Source organism: Lytechinus variegatus, chromosome 2 (assembly GCF_018143015.1).
Source record: "Lytechinus variegatus isolate NC3 chromosome 2, Lvar_3.0, whole genome shotgun sequence".
In the NCBI taxonomy this organism is placed as follows: domain Eukaryota; kingdom Metazoa; phylum Echinodermata; class Echinoidea; order Temnopleuroida; family Toxopneustidae; genus Lytechinus; species Lytechinus variegatus.
The window spans coordinates 59,650,218-59,671,738 of NC_054741.1; the positions used below are offsets into that span (position 1 = coordinate 59,650,218).

General features: G+C 37.3%; 1 protein-coding gene and 1 long non-coding RNA gene across 3 annotated transcripts; both read left to right on the plus strand.

Moving 5' to 3' along the window:
• The first annotated feature begins 271 nt into the window (after positions 1–271).
• LOC121408505 (SEC14-like protein 2) lies at positions 272–21,197 on the plus strand. 2 transcript variants are annotated; one of them, XM_041599985.1, is made up of 11 exons: positions 272–495; positions 1,172–1,253; positions 10,052–10,095; positions 11,071–11,133; positions 12,541–12,729; positions 13,638–13,794; positions 14,176–14,259; positions 16,282–16,385; positions 16,917–17,059; positions 18,320–18,483; positions 20,886–21,197. In XM_041599985.1, the coding sequence occupies exons 1-11, from the start codon at positions 442–444 to the stop codon at positions 20,978–20,980; spliced, it is 1,179 nt and encodes a 392-aa protein (XP_041455919.1). In that variant the 5' UTR covers positions 272–441; the 3' UTR covers positions 20,981–21,197. The 2 variants fall into 2 exon arrangements, with proteins under 2 accessions (XP_041455919.1, XP_041455921.1); XM_041599987.1 differs by lacking the exon at positions 272–495 and adding an exon at positions 561–684.
• Positions 1,391–7,875, plus strand: LOC121408506. Its single transcript, XR_005969047.1, has 3 exons — positions 1,391–1,623; positions 7,054–7,106; positions 7,657–7,875. It is a non-coding gene; the product is annotated as an uncharacterized LOC121408506 (long non-coding RNA).
• Positions 21,198–21,521: the final 324 nt, after the last annotated feature.

A 21,521-nucleotide genomic window follows, 5' to 3' on the forward strand; every position in this document is an offset into this window, starting at 1 on the left:
ATGAATGAATGGATTCTCTTGTTTGAGATTTTGATTAATCAGCACTTCAGCATGTTTTTATGTTTAACTTAAAAAATATGCATTCGACTAACTGTTAAAGTTGCCTTAAATTGTCTTGTAGTTTTTGCTAATTTCAGATCAAACACTAATTTCGCTTCTGTACAGAAACTTATATAAATCCAGTTCATAATTAGGGTCCATGATCCATGAACTTATAAATACCGGTAACTAAATTTATTTAGATTATACTGTTATTTGTTACGTCACAGGTCACTGCTTGTGCATATGAGGCGATACTCATTTGCATATCCTTGCTCTAAGATCTCGGAATTGGCACTGTTGTTGGAAAGGGCGAAGAAATTATGTTTAAAATGTCTCACATATAAACATACTATGAGCTGAACAATTGTGTGCGGTCGGATTCAAAAGGAAGTTGTTAAAATGAGCGGTTTTGTTGGAGATTTAAGTGAGAAGCAATCAAAAGCTTTGGATGAGGTAAGTGATCAGACGACAGCTATAGTCCCATAGTATGTTTTTTGTGTAGTGTGATGTTTAAACGTTTTGACTACCTCGGCTTCGGGCGAAGTTCGTGCAGGCTCCACTCCTCTTCACTACCGCTACACTACGCTCCACCTACCCGAACTTTGGGACGGTGAACTCGATCGGATATTTCGAGTCACAAAGGTGGGATGGAAATGTAAAAATTATAGAAAAAATATAACAAGAAAGAAAAATAGCTTAATTTCTTACTCTTCTTTCTTCACCCGTAAATTTCACTCCGACGTGTCCATCCTCCGGAGTCCGGTTATCCTCGAAATTGGTGATTTTGGGCCACTTAGGGTATCTTTTTCCTCACATGTATTAATTCACAGCCGATTTACAAACATCACATGCGAGCGGTTGGACTTAATGTTACTACTAGAATGAAAGAATGATCAAAGATGAATGCTGTGATGTGACTTCGGTTTTAGGACATTTGAAGAAAAAAAAAGATTTTTAGAATTTGTATTGATCAGCTCTAACTTTTAAGCTGTAGTAGAGTCCAAAAGATTACAGAAAAGAGCTAACCTATCAATTACTTTACGTAAATTTCATTTTGACAGTTGTACAATATCAAAAGATATTAAAAGTTTGATCACAAGTGCCATTTTTTTAAATGTCTCTATTTCAGCTTCAATCTAGACTGAATGGAGTTGAATTTCCAGGACCAGAAAATGATGATCGTGATGCTTACCTTTTAAAATGGCTCAGGGGTAAGATTTACTGTTCAACCTATGTCCTCTATTTTAAGGATCTTCCACAATAAGCCAGTTTGTAGTTCCTTTCTGCGCATGATAAAAAGATTATATGCATGATCAGAGGAATGTCATTTTTACTAAAGTGACATGGTGGTATAGTGTTAGGGGATTAGGAGTAATTAAGCAGATAATAGACAACGTCACACGATCACCGGACCGGCGGGAATATTTGCACCCATCACCAATGCAGTACACAATACACTACACATACCGGTACTCTAGCTACATACTCACGCCACTCAAGCAGATCACTCCATACTCAAACCCCCGCACAGCACAGACGTGTCGTGACCGAGCGAGAGGGTTCAATATACAAGTGAATAAGGTAAGACTTTTTCCATGTGTGAAGTGTACTTGAGCTAGTGAGTGTGTATGACTGTAAGTGTTTCGGCCCCTCCACAATATTGGCGACGAGGATAAAGTGATTTTTAATTTATTTTCGGCAAAACATTTTCTTTACTTCGCCATAGCCGGCGCCGATAGCAGAATCTGCGCTGGCTGTGGCCGAATATAAAAAAGCCGCCGCCATCTTGAAATTTTTTAGGTTTTTGATTACTTTCAGCTGTTTGACTCTGTTTCGTCCAAAATATTAAATTACACAACAAATAACATATTATTTTAGTTTGAGATTTTATTTTTTGGTGGAAAAAGTTTGATATTTAGTTCCGTAAATTTACTTTATTTTTTTACCGATCGGCACTGCCGTTCTAGCCCTGAAGGAATTCAGCGGCCAGCTTGACAGGAGCCAATCGGATTATTTTTGGGACAAACAATATTCGTGTACTATTTAGGGTAAATATCCATTCATTTTGTTTAACCATATATTTAAATCTTCCCTCGTTAGGATATTTTTTTCCGGGCCACCGAGAGGGATTAAATTTGATGAAATTTTGATTGAGTTTGAGTGTGTACTAATTCTGTGGGTTGTGAATTTGCGACGTGAGTGAACTGAGCTGTGTACCGTATGTGGTGTGAATGGATAGCTGAATATTATTGATGTTGTGAGTTGATTATTTTATTACAAGCCTGAATTTGCTTTTCTCCTTTGACCGCTGCGCTGCTGCTGCTGTTGTTAGTATTATTTTTTTGTAATTATATTTCTGGGTGTTTTTTGGTGAAAACACCAGAAAATTGCTGCTGCCGCTGCTGCTGTTAAATTAGGAATTTATTATTATTTTTTGGTCGCGTCTCAGGAGATCAGGAAATTCAGTCTTGTAGTAATTATTTTCTTGTTGCTGCTGCTGTTGTGTTGAAGAGTTGTTGTTAATTGCTGCTGCCGTTGTATTAATTATTTTGTTGCTGCTGTTGTTGCTGTGCTTTGGGATTGTTGCCGCTGCTGCTGTTGAGTGAATGCTGTGAGCTGTGCTGCTGACATTCAAATTAATAAACTATAAAGTGTTTAATTAAATAAATTGTATATAGAACTATCCATTATTCCAAGTGTACTTGTAAATATTAATTTTTGTTCAAAAAAATTATAATAATAAAAATATACTTACATAATTGAATAAGAAATTAATTGAAATTATTTCTACATTTTACATTTTTTGAACAAGTGAGCGTTCAATTGTTTGATTTTTTTTCCTTTTTCTCTCCTAAGAATTGAATCATACAGGAATTTTTTTTCTTAGGCAAGGCAGCCTTTGGATTTTAATTTGATTACATTCTCAGGTCAGGATATTCTGACGTTAGTTCTGTTAATTTCTCTTTCATATTTTTATTTAAAAAGTTAATTTTGTCCCATATTTATTTTGATTTTATCCGCAAGACAAACTAGTCTGTAGGATAATTTTTGGTTAATTACAGTTCAATTTGGGAATTTAATTTGTCCCAAATTTATTTTCAATTGACTATTGGGATTCTTTTTTGTTACTGATTAATATTATTTCCTTACATCAAGATGGCGAGCAACATTTCAAGAATCAAAATCAACTTTTGTTCGTCTGAGGAATTGATGACTTTGCCTGGAGTGGGTATGGCCACCGCCAACCGCATTCTACACGCGAGGGAGGCGGCCGACCTTACTCCAGAGACATTCTTGTCGATACCTCATGTACCGAAGGCAGAACTGTTAGTTTACGCCTTTGATTATGAGCCAACAACAACGGCTCGTAATGTGGACCGCAGAGAAGTGCGCTCCGAAGGAGATGAGCCTTATACGAGCGTTCCACTTATACCATCTAAGGAGCCCCCCATAAGCCAGGCATTTGAGGCTCGGCCACAGCACACCCGTGCAAATAGCATACAGGGTGCTGTAGGCCAGTCTTCTCAGACACAGGCCGGGGAGGCCTCCTCATTTTTCACAGGGGGGAGGCCAGGTGGCGCTTCTACTCAGCAGCCCTCGGCGTCTCCAGAAGATAGGGCTAAGTCCCTCTGGGCTAATCAATTTGGGTATTCAGGATGGAACGATGGCCTGTTCCCACCACAGGGTCCCCACCAAGTTACCCCACCAGGACCCCAGTTCCAGTGTGGTCCTCATGCCCAAGTAGATTTGCATGGTCAGGCTCCCAGTACTCAGGGTGGCCGACCAGCAATGTTAAACCGAACTACCCAGACACCTCCACATAACTACCCACAGGTCGTTCCACATTTTACTCAAGCGCAGTACGAGGAAATGTATGGCGTGATGTTTAGGATGATGCAGATGATGCCATTCGGGGGAATTGGACAACCAGCTCCTCCATACTGCAACCCTGCTGCCGCCTACGGTGGGTATTGCCCGCCATGGGCTGGAGGCAGATATCCGCCACACTATCCTGACACTGTGGCCCCACAAACCTCTCCCCAAGGACCATGTGACTTGCAACATGGGGGTAGCAACCCTGTGTATCAAGGCGCTGGACCCCAAGGAGATGGACATGGAGGCTCAGTGTTCAATGAACATGGAAACACCACAAGGCCATCAGTAAGTCCGGGATACTTGGGGCTGCCAACAAGAAATCAGCCGCTCCGCGTCACCAGACTTACTTCGGCATCAAGACCTGTGGTACCGGAGTATGATGACAGAAGGCCCCCTTCTAGACCAACCTCTTTGCCGAAGACTATTTCGTTTGACGGCAAGGGAAGTTGGGCGGCCTTCTATTCAAAGTTTCAACTTTATTCCGAAAGACATGGCATGTCTGATGCAGACAAGAAATATCAGCTGTGTCTGGCGTTGGAGGCCGAAGCCAGTAAGTTCATGGCCCTTATCCAGGAGAGCAATCCAAATATCGCCTTCCCTGACTTGGTTACCAAGTTGGAGAAGCGGTTTGCTCTCCAGGAGGAGCCGGAAGTTATTCGGATGCAATTCCAATCGGCTTTTCAACGCTCGGATGAAGACATCATCAAGTGGGCAGATAGGCTTATGACCCTTGCAGGTCAGGCCTTCGTAGGCCTACCTGACAAGTTCGTCCAAGAACTTGTCGTGGCAAGGTTCTGCCAAGGTGCCCAAGACAAAGATGCAGGGCATCATGTCCTGACTTCTCGGCCTGGGACATTAGATGAAGCCATGACCAAGTACAAATGGTTTCAGTTTACCCAGAAGACCATGCATAAGCATGGCCCTAGGCTGAGGAACGAGGTAAGGCAGCTCTCTGTAGGAGAAGATATGAATGACCTCAGGGTACAGGAGTCGTCTCCTCCGGAAGCTGCCACCAAAGGAACTTCTAGCCTTGAGGCTAGAATCAGTGCTCTGGAGGCTCAGAATGTAATGTGGGCCTCCAAGATGGATTCGATGGTTGTTGCAATCACTGATCTGTCTAGGAGTACTAAAGAACTTTTGTCGGTGTCAAGAGGCCAGCCGGGTTACTCCTCCGGCCGTGCCCCTGTCACACCTGACAGACCAAAGTATACCTCTGGTTGGGCTCTGGGTACATCAGACAGGCCGAGGTATACCTCTAGTAGAACGCCGGATCGGACAGAGGGAGGCAGAAGGTCATCTTCGGTCCTTCCACCAACCGATCGGCAGCGAAACTTCACAGGCTGCTTCAACTGTGGGGAAGAAGGCCATTTTAGTAGGGCCTGCCCCAGAGGGAGATCGCCTGCTCAGAACAGACAACTTAGGGCTGTAGCCTTCGAGGAGGAGGGAAATGGACAGGGATCGGAGGAGATGGGGAATCCCCGATCCGATCACAGATCCCCACCTCCACCATCCCCATTCCATTAAAGGACAGCCTAATGCCACAAGACCATGGTAGCACACGGGCACCGGACGCGCAAGCAAGTCCAGGGAGCCCGAAATTCTCTGAGGTATTAGATGTCCCTTGGAGGAATCCACCATGGCCACCAGACATTTCCGGTGAGGTTAAAGATCAAGAGGTTGAAGTAGTCATTTGTAGAATTGTGTCTACTTCAACATTGAGTGTTGAGTTGACAGTTGGCAAAGAGCCCATTACATCTGTTTTGGACACTGCGGCAGCTGTCACCATTATATCAGATAGCCTATTCAATCGCCTCCAGCCTCGGCCGCCCATCCTTAAGCGTGTAATCCTTAAGGGGGCTGGCCGAGACATGACAATGGACGGCATGGTGGTAGGGCCTATCAATATCAAGCTGGGTACCCAAGTACTCAGCGAGAAGATTTATGTAGCTCCGATAGCAGATGAGATGTTGTTTGGCGTTGACTTGTTACAAAAACACAATGCCAATATCAGCATCCCAAATGCTATCTTAACTATAAATGGTGAAGACCTACCAATCATACAACGAGAAGATTCTTAAAACGGTTATATGATTGGGTAGGCTTATAAGTCTTAATTGTAGGACCTGACGTAGAACCTTCAGAATGTGTCCCATTGTGGATACTCATGAATCGGATCTACTCTTCACCTTCTTGATCCCTGGAGCCGCTTTATAGAGGGGCTGGCCCCATGGGAACAGGAGTTGAGAAGGTTTCTACTTCAAAAGAAATAGATTGGTACACTTGTCGATTGAGTAGACAAGGATGTGCCATATTAAAATCAAACACAAGGGGTCCCAAATGTGGCTGTTGAATCTTTCCCTGTAATTGGCATGGAAATATCCTTCAACAAAGCCAATTCATTTGAGATCCGAATAGTTGACCCGCTGAGGTGGCAGAGAAACCGCCTTTGGACAGACAAGAAAGCGCCGGCTGAAGAGACTCTTGTTTTTCCTCCCGCCAGAGGGAAAGTTTTTGTGGACAAACAGGGAACTCTTCTGCCTTTATAGAGAAGGAGTCATCTTGATGGAGAAGGATGAGCGTGATGTCATGATTCCTGAATCACTAAGACATTACATCATCCGGCTTAGTCATGATCCTCCTTCAGCAGGGCATGCTGGGATCTGTAGCTCTCAGTACTACCGATACGGCATGTCGAAAGACAATCACATCTGCATATAACCAGGTGTGAAATTTGTGAAACAAGAAAGCGACCCGTTCCTGGAGGCATCCCATGAAACGTCATGGGAGCGCCTCCTCGGAACGTGTCCATCTTGAATTTACTATCAATCCTGGTTATGACAGATTAAAGCAAAGGAGTTCTATTGCCTCGAACAATGGGGCAATGCTACTCCCTTGCACCTGTCTCTGCCTGCCACTGTGCAAATTCATTTATTTTAAAGGATCTGTATTTCAATGCAATATATACCATAAATATGAAATTAATGCCTATAATATGTATAATTTATTACCCAATTAATTTGTATGCACCCCTTATTGTTTCTATATTAATAAAAATCGATAAGTTATTGGTTGATCACACCCTTCATGCACATATGTATATATTCTTTGATTTACATATTTGTGTCTTTTACTAAGGTACACAGATAAGCGTAGTGAGCTTATTTAAATTATATCAAGGCAGAGACAAGGTAAGAATATTTTTTATGATTTGGTAATGATGTACTTGGTAATGATGTATATATTGATGATGTACATATACTTACGTTCATGATCAAATAAAGAATAAGAGAAGAAAAAAAAAAGGATCACGAAACAGATCACAGAGAAAGAAAAGAAAAAGATCACAAAAGAAAATAAAAAGATTACAGAAGAAAAAAAAAAGAGAGGTCACAGACCCCCCCAAAAAAAAAATCAAGGAGAAAAGAAACAGAAAACGAAAGAAGAAAAGAAAAAAAAAAGAGATCAAAGAATAAGAAAAAAAAGAAAGAAAAAGATACACAAAAAAAAGAGAGAAAAAAAATATGAACGTTGATGTATATTTTATGTATAGGGTTAAGTTGAGTATACCTTCTGTTAAGTATATTAAGTTATGTTAAGTTGTATAGGAAATATGCCCCCCAATTTTTTTAGGGTGGGGGGAAGTATAGTGTTAGGGGATTAGGAGTAATTAAGCAGATAATAGACAACGTCACACGATCACCGGACCGGCGGGAATATTTGCACCCATCACCAATGCAGTACACAATACACTACACATACCGGTACTCTAGCTACATACTCACGCCACTCAAGCAGATCACTCCATACTCAAACCCCCGCACAGCACAGACGTGTCGTGACCGAGCGAGAGGGTTCAATATACAAGTGAATAAGGTAAGACTTTTTCCATGTGTGAAGTGTACTTGAGCTAGTGAGTGTGTATGACTGTAAGTGTTTCGGCCCCTCCACAATAGTGGTTTAAAATCTAATGAGACAAGCACCAACTATGATGTCTTGGTTATTCATATATTCTTTTGAATTGTGGTTTTCATTTACATCCACAAAAAACAACAAAGCGTCCACGGACGACTGGTATATTACAGTTTGCCAAGTACATTGTGCAACATGCTATGATATGCTTCAAAGTAGGAATGCAACAAATACCTTTATAAAGTGTTCATTGGTGTGCTATTCTAGTCACCTGGTCTATTCAATTTCTTCATCCTGCTATTTAAGGCAAGCTTATGTAATATCTTGCTTTGAAATCTGCCTATCATAATAAAATAAATGAAAGGTCATTTGACCAAAATTGTCCATGAAGTAACTACGAACTGGTCAATAGGTAATGCAACTGTTTGCAAGCATTTTGGTTGTGATGTATTTTGCACACATCTATTACAACCAATAATGTATTCATGAGGTCATACTTTATGTATCTCAGGCTCCCATGGACCGATTTGCACTAAAATGTGGTATCGAAATGCTGAAATGCAAAAAAAAGTTTTATTGTGATGTCATCACTTTGGTACTCTGTCGTTTCCAGTGTACTTCTTTAAGATGAAGTAATAGGTTGTAAAAATACATGTAATTGAAAAAAAACATACTCAACACAAATGTATTGTGCTAGCTTCATATTATAAATACCTTTGAGGGCATGTAATCATCTCTTACACTCACAATTTGCATCATTTGTATTGTATGATATAAACCCCTCAAAAAAAGTTTTGCAACTCAGTTTTGGGGGATGATATCTTTCTGGTTAATGAAGTATGAAAGATGAAACTAGTATCATTGGAAAGCTGAATTATTCTTCTTTACAATGACATGCCATTTGCTGTGATTTTGTAATCATGGAATATGCAATCACCCTGAACATCGAGAAAAGTCAGAAGTGAAATGTTGCAAAATGCATTGATTTCCAACAAGAGTCTCCATTTCTATAGAATTTCCACCATGCAGGTGACAGTGAATGCACTCGGTCCATCCTCGAAACAATTGGAAATTCGCTATTGCAAACGACGCATTTTGCAACATTTCATGTCTAACATTGCTGCGTATTATCATGTCTGTGTATTTCATGATAACACTAGCATTACAAATGACACATGATTGTAAAGAAGAATAATCATGCTTTCTAAAGATATCACTTTTACACATGATGATGGCACATTAAGAAATTTATTAGCACTCAAACTTGCAGTTTGAGTTGCAGAACTCAAACATGACATGGCAACGAATTTTGCAACATTTCATTTTTTACATTGCTGCATATTTATCATGTCTATGTATTTCATGATAACACTAACATTACAAATGACACATGATTGTAAAGAAGAATAATCATACTTTCCAATGATACCACTTTTACATATGATGATGGCACACTAAGAAATTCATTAGCACTCAAACTTGACTTGCGGAACTTTTTTTGAGGGGTTTACATAAAAATTAAAATGCCTGTCTTTGAACTTAAAATTTGAACTTTATTACGTTATTGTTAATTTCATAAAATCAAGTCCTGCATCCCAAATGATATTGATCATTGCGAGTTTCTTAGAGAAGACAGACCTTGAAACAGAGTAGAGACCTTTACAAATAAACAAAACCATCCGTTTATAGATAAAAAGAAGATATTATAGATTGTTTCTTGTGAAGGTGTTCATGGCAAAGAATGAATCAGTATGGAAGCATCTTGATATGCCATATTTTCTTTCGTAGGCAAAGGTTATGTCTTGACTTGATCCACAAAAAAGCATGGTGTACTGAGAGCCTTCATAGGGATACTAATACCTCGGTCACACTTGCTCTACGGCGGCCATATGGCGAGTTGAAAACGGCCGTTTTATTCATTTTTATACAAACCACCTTTATGTAGCTCGTACATAGGATGTTATAACAGCTGTGTTCGACCCACCATACGACCGCTGTAGAGCAAATGTGACCGAGGTATAATTCTTGGGGCATTTAGAATTTGAAGATGTGTAGGATTAAAAATAAAGAAAACATTGTGCAAAACTTAATTGAGATATTAAGTTGTGTTGAATTAGCCAAATCCATTTGTTTTGCAGTCTAGAGATTAGGAAATAATGAAATGGGAAGAAGTAAATTACGACATGCTAAATTGTTACCTTTTTTCTTGTTCATTTCTTTACAGCTCGACAATTTGATGTTGATAAAGCTGAATTTATGTTAAAAAATGTAAGTATCAAGAGGTCATATTGAAATTTGTTAATCAAGATTATCATTCAAATGCAATTATAATTCTTTGAATGCTATAGAATGTCATACAAAAATCCAAACAGGAGCGCAGATATAAACCAACACCGTTTTTATGAATGGTGCAAATATTTTAAGATAAATGCATTAGATTTTTTTTTAGATTATGTTGTTATGTCTTAATTTGAAATTTCATAGCTGACTTTATACAATTTGATTATATTTCATTCTAGGATAATCATGAAACTGTTAGAAGATTCTAAAATGTTGTGAGATTATAGACATATTACAGTCTAAGCCAATATTGAAAATAAAAAAAATATATATCATTTTGGGCCTTTTTAGTCTTGGGACACTTTGTGAAAATTGAATCAAAATATACTTCAATTGCCATTGGATATCGTTATTCCCATATTCATTATACATGAATGTGTTTTGAGTATGAGTAAATCCCTTTTTAGCAAGCTACACCAATAGGCCTGCATTTAGAAGGTTTGGATGGTATTTGGACAGCCATTGAATGGACTTTGAATAGACTGGATTAGACAATGAATTTTGTCCAGTCTTCTGTTTATGAAGTAAGGCTTAATATTAAGATAAGAGATTACAATTTGGTATATCAGCAGTTCAGTTGATAATTGGCAGACACTTAAAAAAAACACATTCAAGCTATTTTATAGGGCATTGCTAGAAACTTATGATCAATAGAAAATATATTTGGGGTCCCCAAATCAATTGTAAGCCTTGTAATTGATTTATTGCCATTCTTCCGCTTTTGCAATATTGCAATAAGGAGTGTAAACTAGTCTATCAGTTGTAAGATTGGAATAGAAATTAGTGATTGATTGCAAATATTTTCTTGCAATACTCCAGGTTAGCTAATAAAACAGCAAGTGTTTCTTATTTTTATCTTTTTTTGTTTCATATTTCTCTCTTCTTTTTTTTTACTTTATACAGCATCTGTCTTTCAGGGAAAAATGGAATGTGCAATCATTGATAGACAACTGGCATCCACCAGAGGTACTATATTACTTTTCAAATATTCTAATCAGAATTCTATCCTTATTTTGATGATTTATGTGACAGGTGAAATTTAGCACTGAAAACATGTGTTTAGAGCCAGAAGGGCATAAGTTCCTGACATAGTGCCCTTTCTTATGTTTTAAAACAAAGAGTCCTCTTTTGGACAAGTAATGTAGATTACATTGTTTGTTAACAGGGATATCTAGATGTTGTTCCCCTGTTGTCAAATAATCCTCCTGATTGTCCTTGTTCATGATTTAAACCTGCAAATTTCGATCTCGGCACCCATTTCTATTGTTCAGCTATGATCATGAGGTTCCACAACTTTCTTGACTGATTCCTAGGGCCCTCCCAGGACAATCTGCAGACAATCCACGGATATTCCTAGGAATGTACTGGGAAACCAAAATTTTCTGCTTCTCGTGCGGACGAAATGCTGAAATGGCATATTCTGCTTCCATGGCCCTTACAAGTCTTGTCCGCACTCTAGTGGATGTCTACCTTTACATTTATAAAGTTCAAAAGCCGATTATGAATAATTAGACACATTTTATTTGTATAAATCTCCTAATATTAACAATTTTAACTTTGCTCTTTTTGAAATTCCTGGTGTGAGGTTGCTTTCAAGGCCATTACCATCACCTACAGCACCTGAACCTCAATGGATGTCTTGTCTTATCTTTGTTAAAGGACAAGTCCACCTCAACAAAAACTTGATTTGAATAAAAAGAGAAAAATTCAACGAGCATAACACTGAAAATTTCATCAAAATCGGATGTAAAATAAGAAAGTTATGACATTTTAAAGTTTCGCTTCATTTCACAAAACAGTGATATGCACATGTCGGTCGGTATGCAAATGAGGGAACTGATGACATCACTCACTCACTATTTCTTTTGTATTTTATTATATGAAATATGAAATATTTTGATTTTCTCGTCATTGTCATGTGAAATGAAGTTTCATTCCTCCCTTAACACGTGGAATTCCATTATTTTTAACATTTTGTGTTTCAGGCAAGGAGGTCCTAATCATCAAATTCGTAAAATTTGAAATATTGTATAATTCAAACAATAAAAAACAAAAGAAATAGTGAGTGAGTGACATCATTGACTCTCATTTGGATGTAACTGGCTCGTTCATTTAACTATTTTGTTAAAAATAAGCAAAACTTTGAAATGTCATAACTTATTTTACATCCGATTTTGATGAAATTTTCAGCATTGTGCTTGTCTGATTTTTCTCTATTGATTCAAATCAACATTTTTCTGGGGTGGATTTGACCTTTAAATTAAATTACATTATATTGTTTGAATAGCAAGTCATGACCTAGGGCATTGACCAAAACCATATAATCTCATTTAAATACATTTTTTTTCACATATTGATGGATTTTTTTTACAGGTGCTGGACAAATACATGGTCGGTGGCTTGTGTGGCTTTGACAAAGATGGTGCACCTGTTTGGTATGAACCATTTGGTTACTTTGATCCAAAGGGTTTGGTTCTGTCGACTACAGGAAATGACCTCACGAAGATGAAGATCAAAATATGTGAAGAAATTCTCTCTCAACTCAGGGCACAGACAAAGAAGGTAGGATAAAACAATATCTTAAAAGTTTGAATGATTATTACTTCTCCATTGTTTGGTTTTCAATAGTTCATTCCTTCACATAAAAAAAATCATCTTAAGCTAGATCTTAAGCCTGAGACACACTGTATGATCCAAATGCAAATAATATTTTCAATATATTAAAATCAAAAGAAGGATGGGGGACATTATCTCAGCCATGGTTCGTTGTGCAACTGCTGCAAAATTTGACATGCACAATACATAAACTACACACTACAAAAATGGTCATATAATTTTGCATTGTCTTTATGCTTCCCAGAGAAATTGTGGGAAACGTTGAAGGGGGGGCATCATGGCCCCATAAGTCCTTTTAGCGTTATTTATACATCGGCTATTCAGCTTCAAATCACAGCTGATTGGCGTGTCTTCACTACAATTTGAAAATTACTTTGCTTGTGTTCTCAAAGGGAGACTCGCAACGATTCTAATATTCCTACCACTGTTCCGAACTAGAAACATCGGAATTGGATGGAATGTTCCTACTAAATGCTCGTAACAAATTCAAAACTGAAACCACAAACGAATTGTATAATTTGTGCTTGGGTTATCATGAGTCTATGTGTTCTTGGTTGTTTCTCTCTTGAACAAAATAAAATCATATATTTCTGATGACTAAACAAAATTGTTGCATGATGAAAACATTCTCAGAGCCAACAATTATAGACTTGTTCAAGTGATCACGATGAAAGGTGCATTAATTGGCTTGTTTCCATTGAGAGAAGTTGATCTGTATAGTTTAAAGAATTGTCTGAAAGAGTCTGAATATAACATGAACACTTAGTTATACAATGCTATTCTTTATTAGAGAAGTTATATGTAGTCTCTTTCTATCTCTCTCCATCTTTATTGATCCTGATTCTTTTACACAGTTAGGCAAAAGGATAGACAGATTTGTGATTGTGTTTGACTTGGAGAAAGCTGGTCTTTCTCACATCTGGAAGCCGTTCATCGACCGTTACAACCTCATTCTGCAAGTATTTGAAGCCCATTATCCGGAAATGCTTAAAAAGACCTTTGTTATAAATGGTAAGTTGTAAGGCTTCATCCATTCCATTTTAGGAGTATAGTATATTTAAGCTCCTTCTTTATGATGTGTTACTTTTAAAATCAATATCACATGATGTTATTTTGGGGTTATGTTATTTAATTGTGTAGGCTAGACTCAATATGTAATGTATTTTGGTGAGGTTAATGTGCATGCTTTTGAGCTGATTCTTACAAGTGATTAGTTTTGAATTGAGATAACAATGAATAATCATTACATAATTGAAAACATTTATTCCTTTGAAAAACATAAAACACATGTAATATAAATATCTAAACAGAATGTTCAAAATTTGCCTAAAGAATTTCTCAGTTCAATGAATTTTAAGAAGTGTTTTTTATCTTGGTCGTTTTCCATCCTAGCTCCAGCCTTCTTTTCAATCGGATTCAACTTGATCAAGAAGTTCCTTAGTGAGGAAACCAAGAATAAAGTCTCTGTACTGGGAGGTAAGACATGTTAGCCCTAATTCACACAGAGGTGTTGTAGTTATACCATGGTACAGAAACATCACATGCTTCTTTCAACCATGAATTTTAATGCCCTTTGCCAAAAGGGCCAATTTATGATTGGACTTGCTTAGTTGATCCAATTACATAAACATATTTCTGCCCACAAAATTTGCATAGTTTTGGTTTTGTACCATTGTATAATATAAACTATCTTTGCAAAATTGGGCCATTATTAAACGCTTTCCAAGAGCTTGTCTCACTGGGCTTGAGTTTATGAGTAGTTTGTGAGTAGTATATATAAGCTCCAGATTTTGCTAGTTGTAAAGATGTTTCCGAGACATCTTTTGAATTGTGGAGTCCCCCTGTAATTTAAAAAACAAGACATTTCTGTCAGTTGTGGATTTTTTTTTATAGATATTTCAAAGACATCTTCTCAACTTCCAAGCAGATTGATTGACATCAAGAGCGCGAACCCTTTTTTTTATAGAGGAGGTGTCTTGGAAACTTATATGCAACCAAATAATTGCGATGTTGCTGTGCTCTCTAGTATGGTGAGATGCGATCTTTCCCAATATTCAGGGCCGTGATTTTCATGCTGGAAACGCACAAGTGGCCTTTCATTTCAAATTCTCACTTTTCATCATAGATAGAACAATGGGAAATGTGGAAAATCATCTATGAAAAGATGCAAAGAGAAGTAGGATAGGCGTTTGTTATAAAGATCCATTCATTGTCTCTTCACATGACATAGCGAAACATACATTGCTTTAATAAGTTGTAATCATATAAATTTTGCTAACAATACGCCTCTTTTCATCTATAAATCATTACAGGGATGGCCTGTTGTAAACAAAATTGAGTGTTTGTTTTATGATAGCCTGTTGTTTGCAAGTAGTCTGAAAAGATATCATGTTGATCACTGGCTAGACCTATTGGATGGTATTATCATTTAAATCAGGATTTAAGTCCAGACTTGATAAGTACAATATTGGTTCATACTTATCTGAGGAAGGTCCTGCTGTGCTTTTTGGTAAAGGGTGCTTAATCCACACTTGTTGGTGTGGTTAATCCCTGCGTTTTGTTACATAAAACTATTATGGTAATTCTGCCATCCATAGGTAACATGCATGAAATCATTAGATATTGATTGGTTGTGGAGCATTACAACTATGGTATATAGTTACCATTGAATTGGAAAGTTATTATGACAAGGCCCTGGTTCATTTAGGCTTGTTATTGAGATCATTATGTCTTGGTAATGAGTGGGTTTAACCCTATCTAGGCCGGGGGGGGGGGGGGGCTCCGAGGCCCCCCTCAACGAATCGCGCGAATTACTTTGAAGTCTTGCGCAATTTTTTAGACCAATTTTGCATCACCCAGGTATGTGGTTTTGAAATTACGCAACATTATGTCAGACCGAAAATTGCTCAAAAACGTGATTTCGTGTACAAAGTCAATTCAAATTGTGTTTTCAACCAAAATTCATAAATGTATGATTATTTTTTATTTTTGCTAGTCTAAATGTATTCATTTTATGCTTTTTATGATCACAGAAGAATCCCCAACAAATTTCATTGAAAAAACAATGAAAAACAAAAGGACAAAAAACAAAGAAATACAAAAGAAATTCGAAAAAAACAATATAATACATAAAAAAGTAATTTGATATCACAATTTTTTTCATGTACACTTGCTAAGGACACCACAAAGAGTTTCTATACCAAAAATTAGTACATTTGGAGCTATATTTAGGGAGTTAGAGGAAAAAGTATGATTTTGCATACTAATTACGCATAAATTAGCATAATCATTTAATAACGATTCGCATGAAATAAATTACTACACAATCTTGTAGATTATGTCCTAGGCAACCCGCGTGCCAATTTTCGGCACGATCGAGCGGTCGACGGCCGAGATCTTAGGGGGGGCCTGGGAGGCCCCCCCCCCCCCGGCCATAGGAACTCCCAAAATACCCCAGCCTAGATAGGGTTAATTTGATTATGTGTGTGTATTTTCCAGGAAACTACAAGGATGTATTGATAGAGGCTATAGGTAAAGACTTGCCAGCTCATTTTGGGGGAACGGCGTGTGACCCTGATGGTGACCCTCGCTGTGTGTCAAAGGTGAGAGGTCATGTTTACAACTGTGGTCAGTCTCATCTTAGTTGGTCAATTGATCATATTGAAAATGGTCAGTCAAAGCATTGGAAGTATTACAGTTTACAAGCTAATTTTTTCATAAACAATGTACATTCTATGTAGAGTGTATTCATGAAGTTGAATGGAAAAAGTTTTGAGTCAAGCTTACAAGTTATGTGTCTATTAAAATCTAATTGATAGTTCCATTCAAAATGTTTGATTAAATAATTTCATTGTGGCAAAAATTGAAAAGAAAATTTTAAGAAGACATTTCAAGAAACAATGCCAGAATTACAAGCACAGTAGAGCATGCGCATATATAGAGCATTGGTACATAATAATTTGAATGATAAGAATCATTTTCAAATTCACTAGAAACTTGAGTGATTAAGATATATTTCATTGATTTAAACTGGACTTATTGGACTACAATTTTTAATTCTATGACACAGATATGTAGACTATTGTTCTTTCAATATTAATGGGTAAATTCATATGCATGATTTTATTTCCTAGATTCGATTCGGTGGAAAGGTGCCTGAATCGTACTACCTCAAGAATGAATTCATGCATGAGGGCAGACTAACAGAGGTCTTCATAGGTCATGGGTCAAAGCTTGAACTTACGTATGAGGTCAAGGAGAAAGACCATGTACTCAAGTAAGAATGTAGTCATTTTGTGCCATCCGTTGGGTGATTTGAAGTCTGTTACTGTTGGTGCTGATGTTGGATTAGAAGCACGATTTGGATTGTGTTTGCTAGCTTCAAAGCCTATTCTGAGTTTATAAAAACTATCCAGATTACAATATCAATGGCTCAACACCTAGTGATTGACTTTTCAGGACAAAATTCATTTTACGTTTGGTGCTATGCTCATTTCAAAATTGACCAAACACCAACCTCAAAGGTCAACACTGAACTTGACATCACCCATTAATTTGTAATGATGTTAAATCATTTCATTCTGAAAACCTGCTGGCAATAAATAGTACACTGTAGCACCAAGATGATTAGCAACAGGTCATTTGAATATACCCACCAACCCTATGGAACTGTCTCCCCTATTTGAAATAACAGTATAGTAAAAATTGGTAATTGATCTATACTGTTCACAATGCACTTAAAAAAAATGAAGTTTTCTCCTTAAAGGAGAAGAAACCATTGGAACAAGATAGCTTGTGTGAAAACAGAAAAATCAAAGAAACAGATCAACAAAAGTTTGAGAAAAATCTGACAAACAATGAGAAAGTTATGAGCATTTGAATATTGCGATCACTAATGCTATGGAGATAGCAAATTGGCAATGCGACAAAGATGTGTGATGTCACTTGTGAACAACTCTCCCCATTACTTTAGTATATATTTCACTTGAATTGCCTCTTTTATCACATCTATCCATAGATCATGTGTTCTTTCTACATGAGGGCATGTAATACATATTTTTCAAGAATACATCTTGGATAAAGAGTTTGTATCATCACAAGAAAAAGTAAAAAGAGACATTTTGAGGGTATTTTATAGTCCACCAAAGAGAAAGTTGTTCATCAGTGACATCACACATCCTTATCGCATTGCCAATGGGAGGATCTCCTTAGTATTAGAGATTGCAATATTCAAATGCTCATAACTTTCTCATTATTTGTTCCGATTTTTCTCAAACTTTCTTTATTCTTATTCTTTGATTTTTCTGTTTCTACACAAGCCTCTTTGTTCCAAAGTTTTCATTCCCCTTTAAGAAATCTATATGAGCTCTACATGTAAACATGTAACATTTTTTCATGTAAAGCTAGATTATTTTTATGCATTAGAATAGAAAGGAAAAAAAGAAACATATCCATTCATTTGGTGATATTTTGCATTTTACTTTTACAGAAATAGAAAGAAATGTAATGCTGATTATTAGTATTTTTTTACAATCAGGTGGGAGTTTATGACAAGGCATAACAACATCGGTTTTGGAGTATTTTACAAGCCGTCTCCTGATACCAGCAGAGACCAATGGGAAGAGGTGGTTGAGAAGATGAGATGCTCCTGCCATCTTGTACCAGAGATTGGAGGATATTCATGTGATAAGCTAGGAACATGTAAGTATTTGTGTTCTGTATGCCATTGATGTGGTGCTGTGGATCCACAAAGAGAAGTTAGGAGCTGACGTTCTTGGACTTACACTCACTATTGCTGTACAGAACGATAGCTTAGCAAACCTTCATGTAATCTACTGTATTCTGGGTATTGTTTGTGTTCCGGGTGCTGTTCATAAAGCTGTTGGTAAGTTAAAAGTGACTTTAAGAATGACTGGTGATCTTTCCTACGCGGTAAACCATCACCAATTTATTATACCATTTACCAAAAGAAAGGATTATGAGTCATTCTTAAATTAGCACTTATCTAACGAACTGCTTTATGAAACACCCTGTACTACCACCTTGTGTTGCATAATGTCTGTGACCTTCTCACACAAAATGCATGATAACTCAGTAAAAATGCTGTTTTAGATTGCTATTTATCTGAAACTTGAAAATGCATATCCTGAGAATTTAAATCATAAGTTAATGACAGTTTAGTCAGTCAAATCATTAGTTCTACCTAACTCAATGTACAGTAATTGGGGGAAGAGATCCTAAACAAGAGGGAAAGGTGGTTCTCAGTTGAGGTTCATTCAAGTATGAGATACAAAGTGTGAACTGAGCACAATCTGTTGAAATTTTCAGTAATTGAAATAAGGGTCTTTGATGAATTCTTGTATTTCATACTTGGGTTGAATTTCATGCTCTTATATTCTGAGGTGAAGCGAAAGCAGAGTCAGCCCTCTCAAAGGGCCTTTTCACACGTGAATCTTAAATCATCATTGAAGTGATGATTGCATTTCGTCTTTAGAATCATAGGACCTTTCACACGCTCACTCGAAAACTGTGATTTGAATTTTGATTCCAGAGCGAAGGCAGTATGTGTCCTTGGTGACTTGTCAATATAAGCACTGCATTGCAAATACAAACTACGATGAGTGCATGACAATTATCTACGGAAGTGCTTAAAAGGTCACGTAAACTCTGCCTGCAAAAGATGTTTTGGAGGTCAATCTTTTCACACTGAAAATTAGTACCGTAATTTGAGTGAAACTTAATTGGAATTCACCTCAGGGGTAGAATTTGAATTTGTGATTGTGATTATTTTACCATGTGATAGGGCGGAAAGTAAAGGTAATTTTCTACATTTGGATTTTTTGTCTCACCTGCATAGCAGAGTGAGACTATAGGCGCCGCTTTTCCGACGGCGGCAGCGGCAGCGGCGTCAACATCAAATCTTAACCTGAGGTTAAGTTTTTGAAATGACATCATAACTTAGAAAGTATATGGACCTAGTTCATGAGACTTGGCCATAAGGTTAATCAAGTATTACTGAACATCCTATTAGAATTTCATGTCACATGACCAAGGTCAAAGGTCATTTAGGGTCAATGAACTTAGACCATGTTGGAGGAACCAACATCGAAATCTTAACCTGAGGTTAAGTTTTTGAAATGTCATCATAACTTAGAAAATATATGGACCTAGTTCATGAAACTTGGACATAAGGTTAATCAAGTATCACTGAACATCCTGCATGAGTTTCACATCACATGACCAAGGTCAAAGGTCATTTAGGGTCAATGAACTTTGGCCGAATTGGGGGTATCTGTTGAATTGCCATCATAACTTTGAAAGTTTATGGATCTGATTTATGAAACTTGGATATAATAGTAATCAAGCATCACTGAACATTTTGTGCAAGTTTCAGGTCTCATGATTAAGGTCGAAGGTCATTTAGGGTCAATGAACTTTGGCCGAATCGGGGCCAAATCACTGAACATCCTGCATGAGTTTCACGTCACATGACCAAGGTCAAAGGTCATTTAGGGTCAATGAACTTTGGCCGAATTGGGGGTATCTGTTGAATTACCATCATAACTTTGAAAGTTTATTGGTCTAGTTCGTTAAACTTGGACATAATAGTAATCAAGCATCACTGAACATCCTGTGCGCATTTCAGGTCACATGACCAAGGTCAAAGGTCAATGAACTTTGGCCGAACTGGGTGTATCTGTTGAATTACCATCATAACTTTGAAAGTTTATGGATCTGATTCATGAAACTTGTACATAAGAGTAATCAAGTATCACTGAACATCTTGTGCGAGTTTCAGGTCACATGATCAAGGTCAAAGGTCATGTAAGGTCAATGAACTTGGCCATGTTGGGGTTTTTTGTTGAATAACCATCATATCTCTGTAAGTTTATTGGTCTAGTTCATAAAAAAGTGGACATAAGAGTAACCATGTATCACTGAACATCTTGTGCGAGTTAGAGTAGTTTTCAAAGTCAGCACTGCTGCTATATTGAACCGCGTGATGCAGGTGAGACGGCCAGAGGCATTCCACTTGTTTGTAAAGTGTGACTGACTGTTTTTTTTTCATTACATAGGGCACTTTCATTACTCTTATCTTTCAGATATTGTCCAGTTTGACAACAGCTTCAGCTGGGTGAGGGGCAAGAAGGTCTTTTACCTCATAGAGTTGCAAAGGGAAGAAGATCATGAGAGCTAGAACATCTCAAATCAATCATTGCCATTATATGGTAATGTATTTCCCATATACATCAAGAGAGAGAGGATTGTGTTCGAAACCATTAGAACATCATCTCAGGAGTGTAATAAGGTCTCATGTCCATTTTTGGCCAATATGTGATTTTGAAAGTTGTGATGGTTCATGATTACTGAAAATAATTCTCTCATAGTTGTGAGAAGGGTATAATTAGTCTGATGAAAAAAATTAATGCACAGGTAAAACCATTTTCAATCTTTATTTAAATTCACATTTTATTAAATTTATATCATATGACTTTAGCTGATGAAACACAGCAAAAACTTTTTTTTTTATTCCATCATTTAGCTATTCTTTTATCGTCACTGTTCACCTTACATGTACCTTTATTATTGTGGGGTTTTTTTCTTTCAAAATAAACCAACTTCAGAACAGGATGAATTTTTCATTTTATACTATGGTGCATTCAATCTGTAGAATACAATATGTAGTATGACAGTCCAATAGTGAATGTATTTTATGATATATATTATTCCCTTTTGCT

Coding starts and splice junctions, on each gene's coding strand:
- LOC121408505 (XM_041599985.1), top strand. CDS start 442: ATGAGCGGTTTTGTTGGAGATTTAAGTGAGAAGCAATCAAAAGCTTTG. Junction 12,730..13,637: donor TCAGGGCACAGACAAAGAAG/GTAGGATAAAAC, acceptor TCTTTTACACAG/TTAGGCAAAAGGATAGACAG. Junction 17,060..18,319: donor GAGAAAGACCATGTACTCAA/GTAAGAATGTAG, acceptor TTTTACAATCAG/GTGGGAGTTTATGACAAGGC.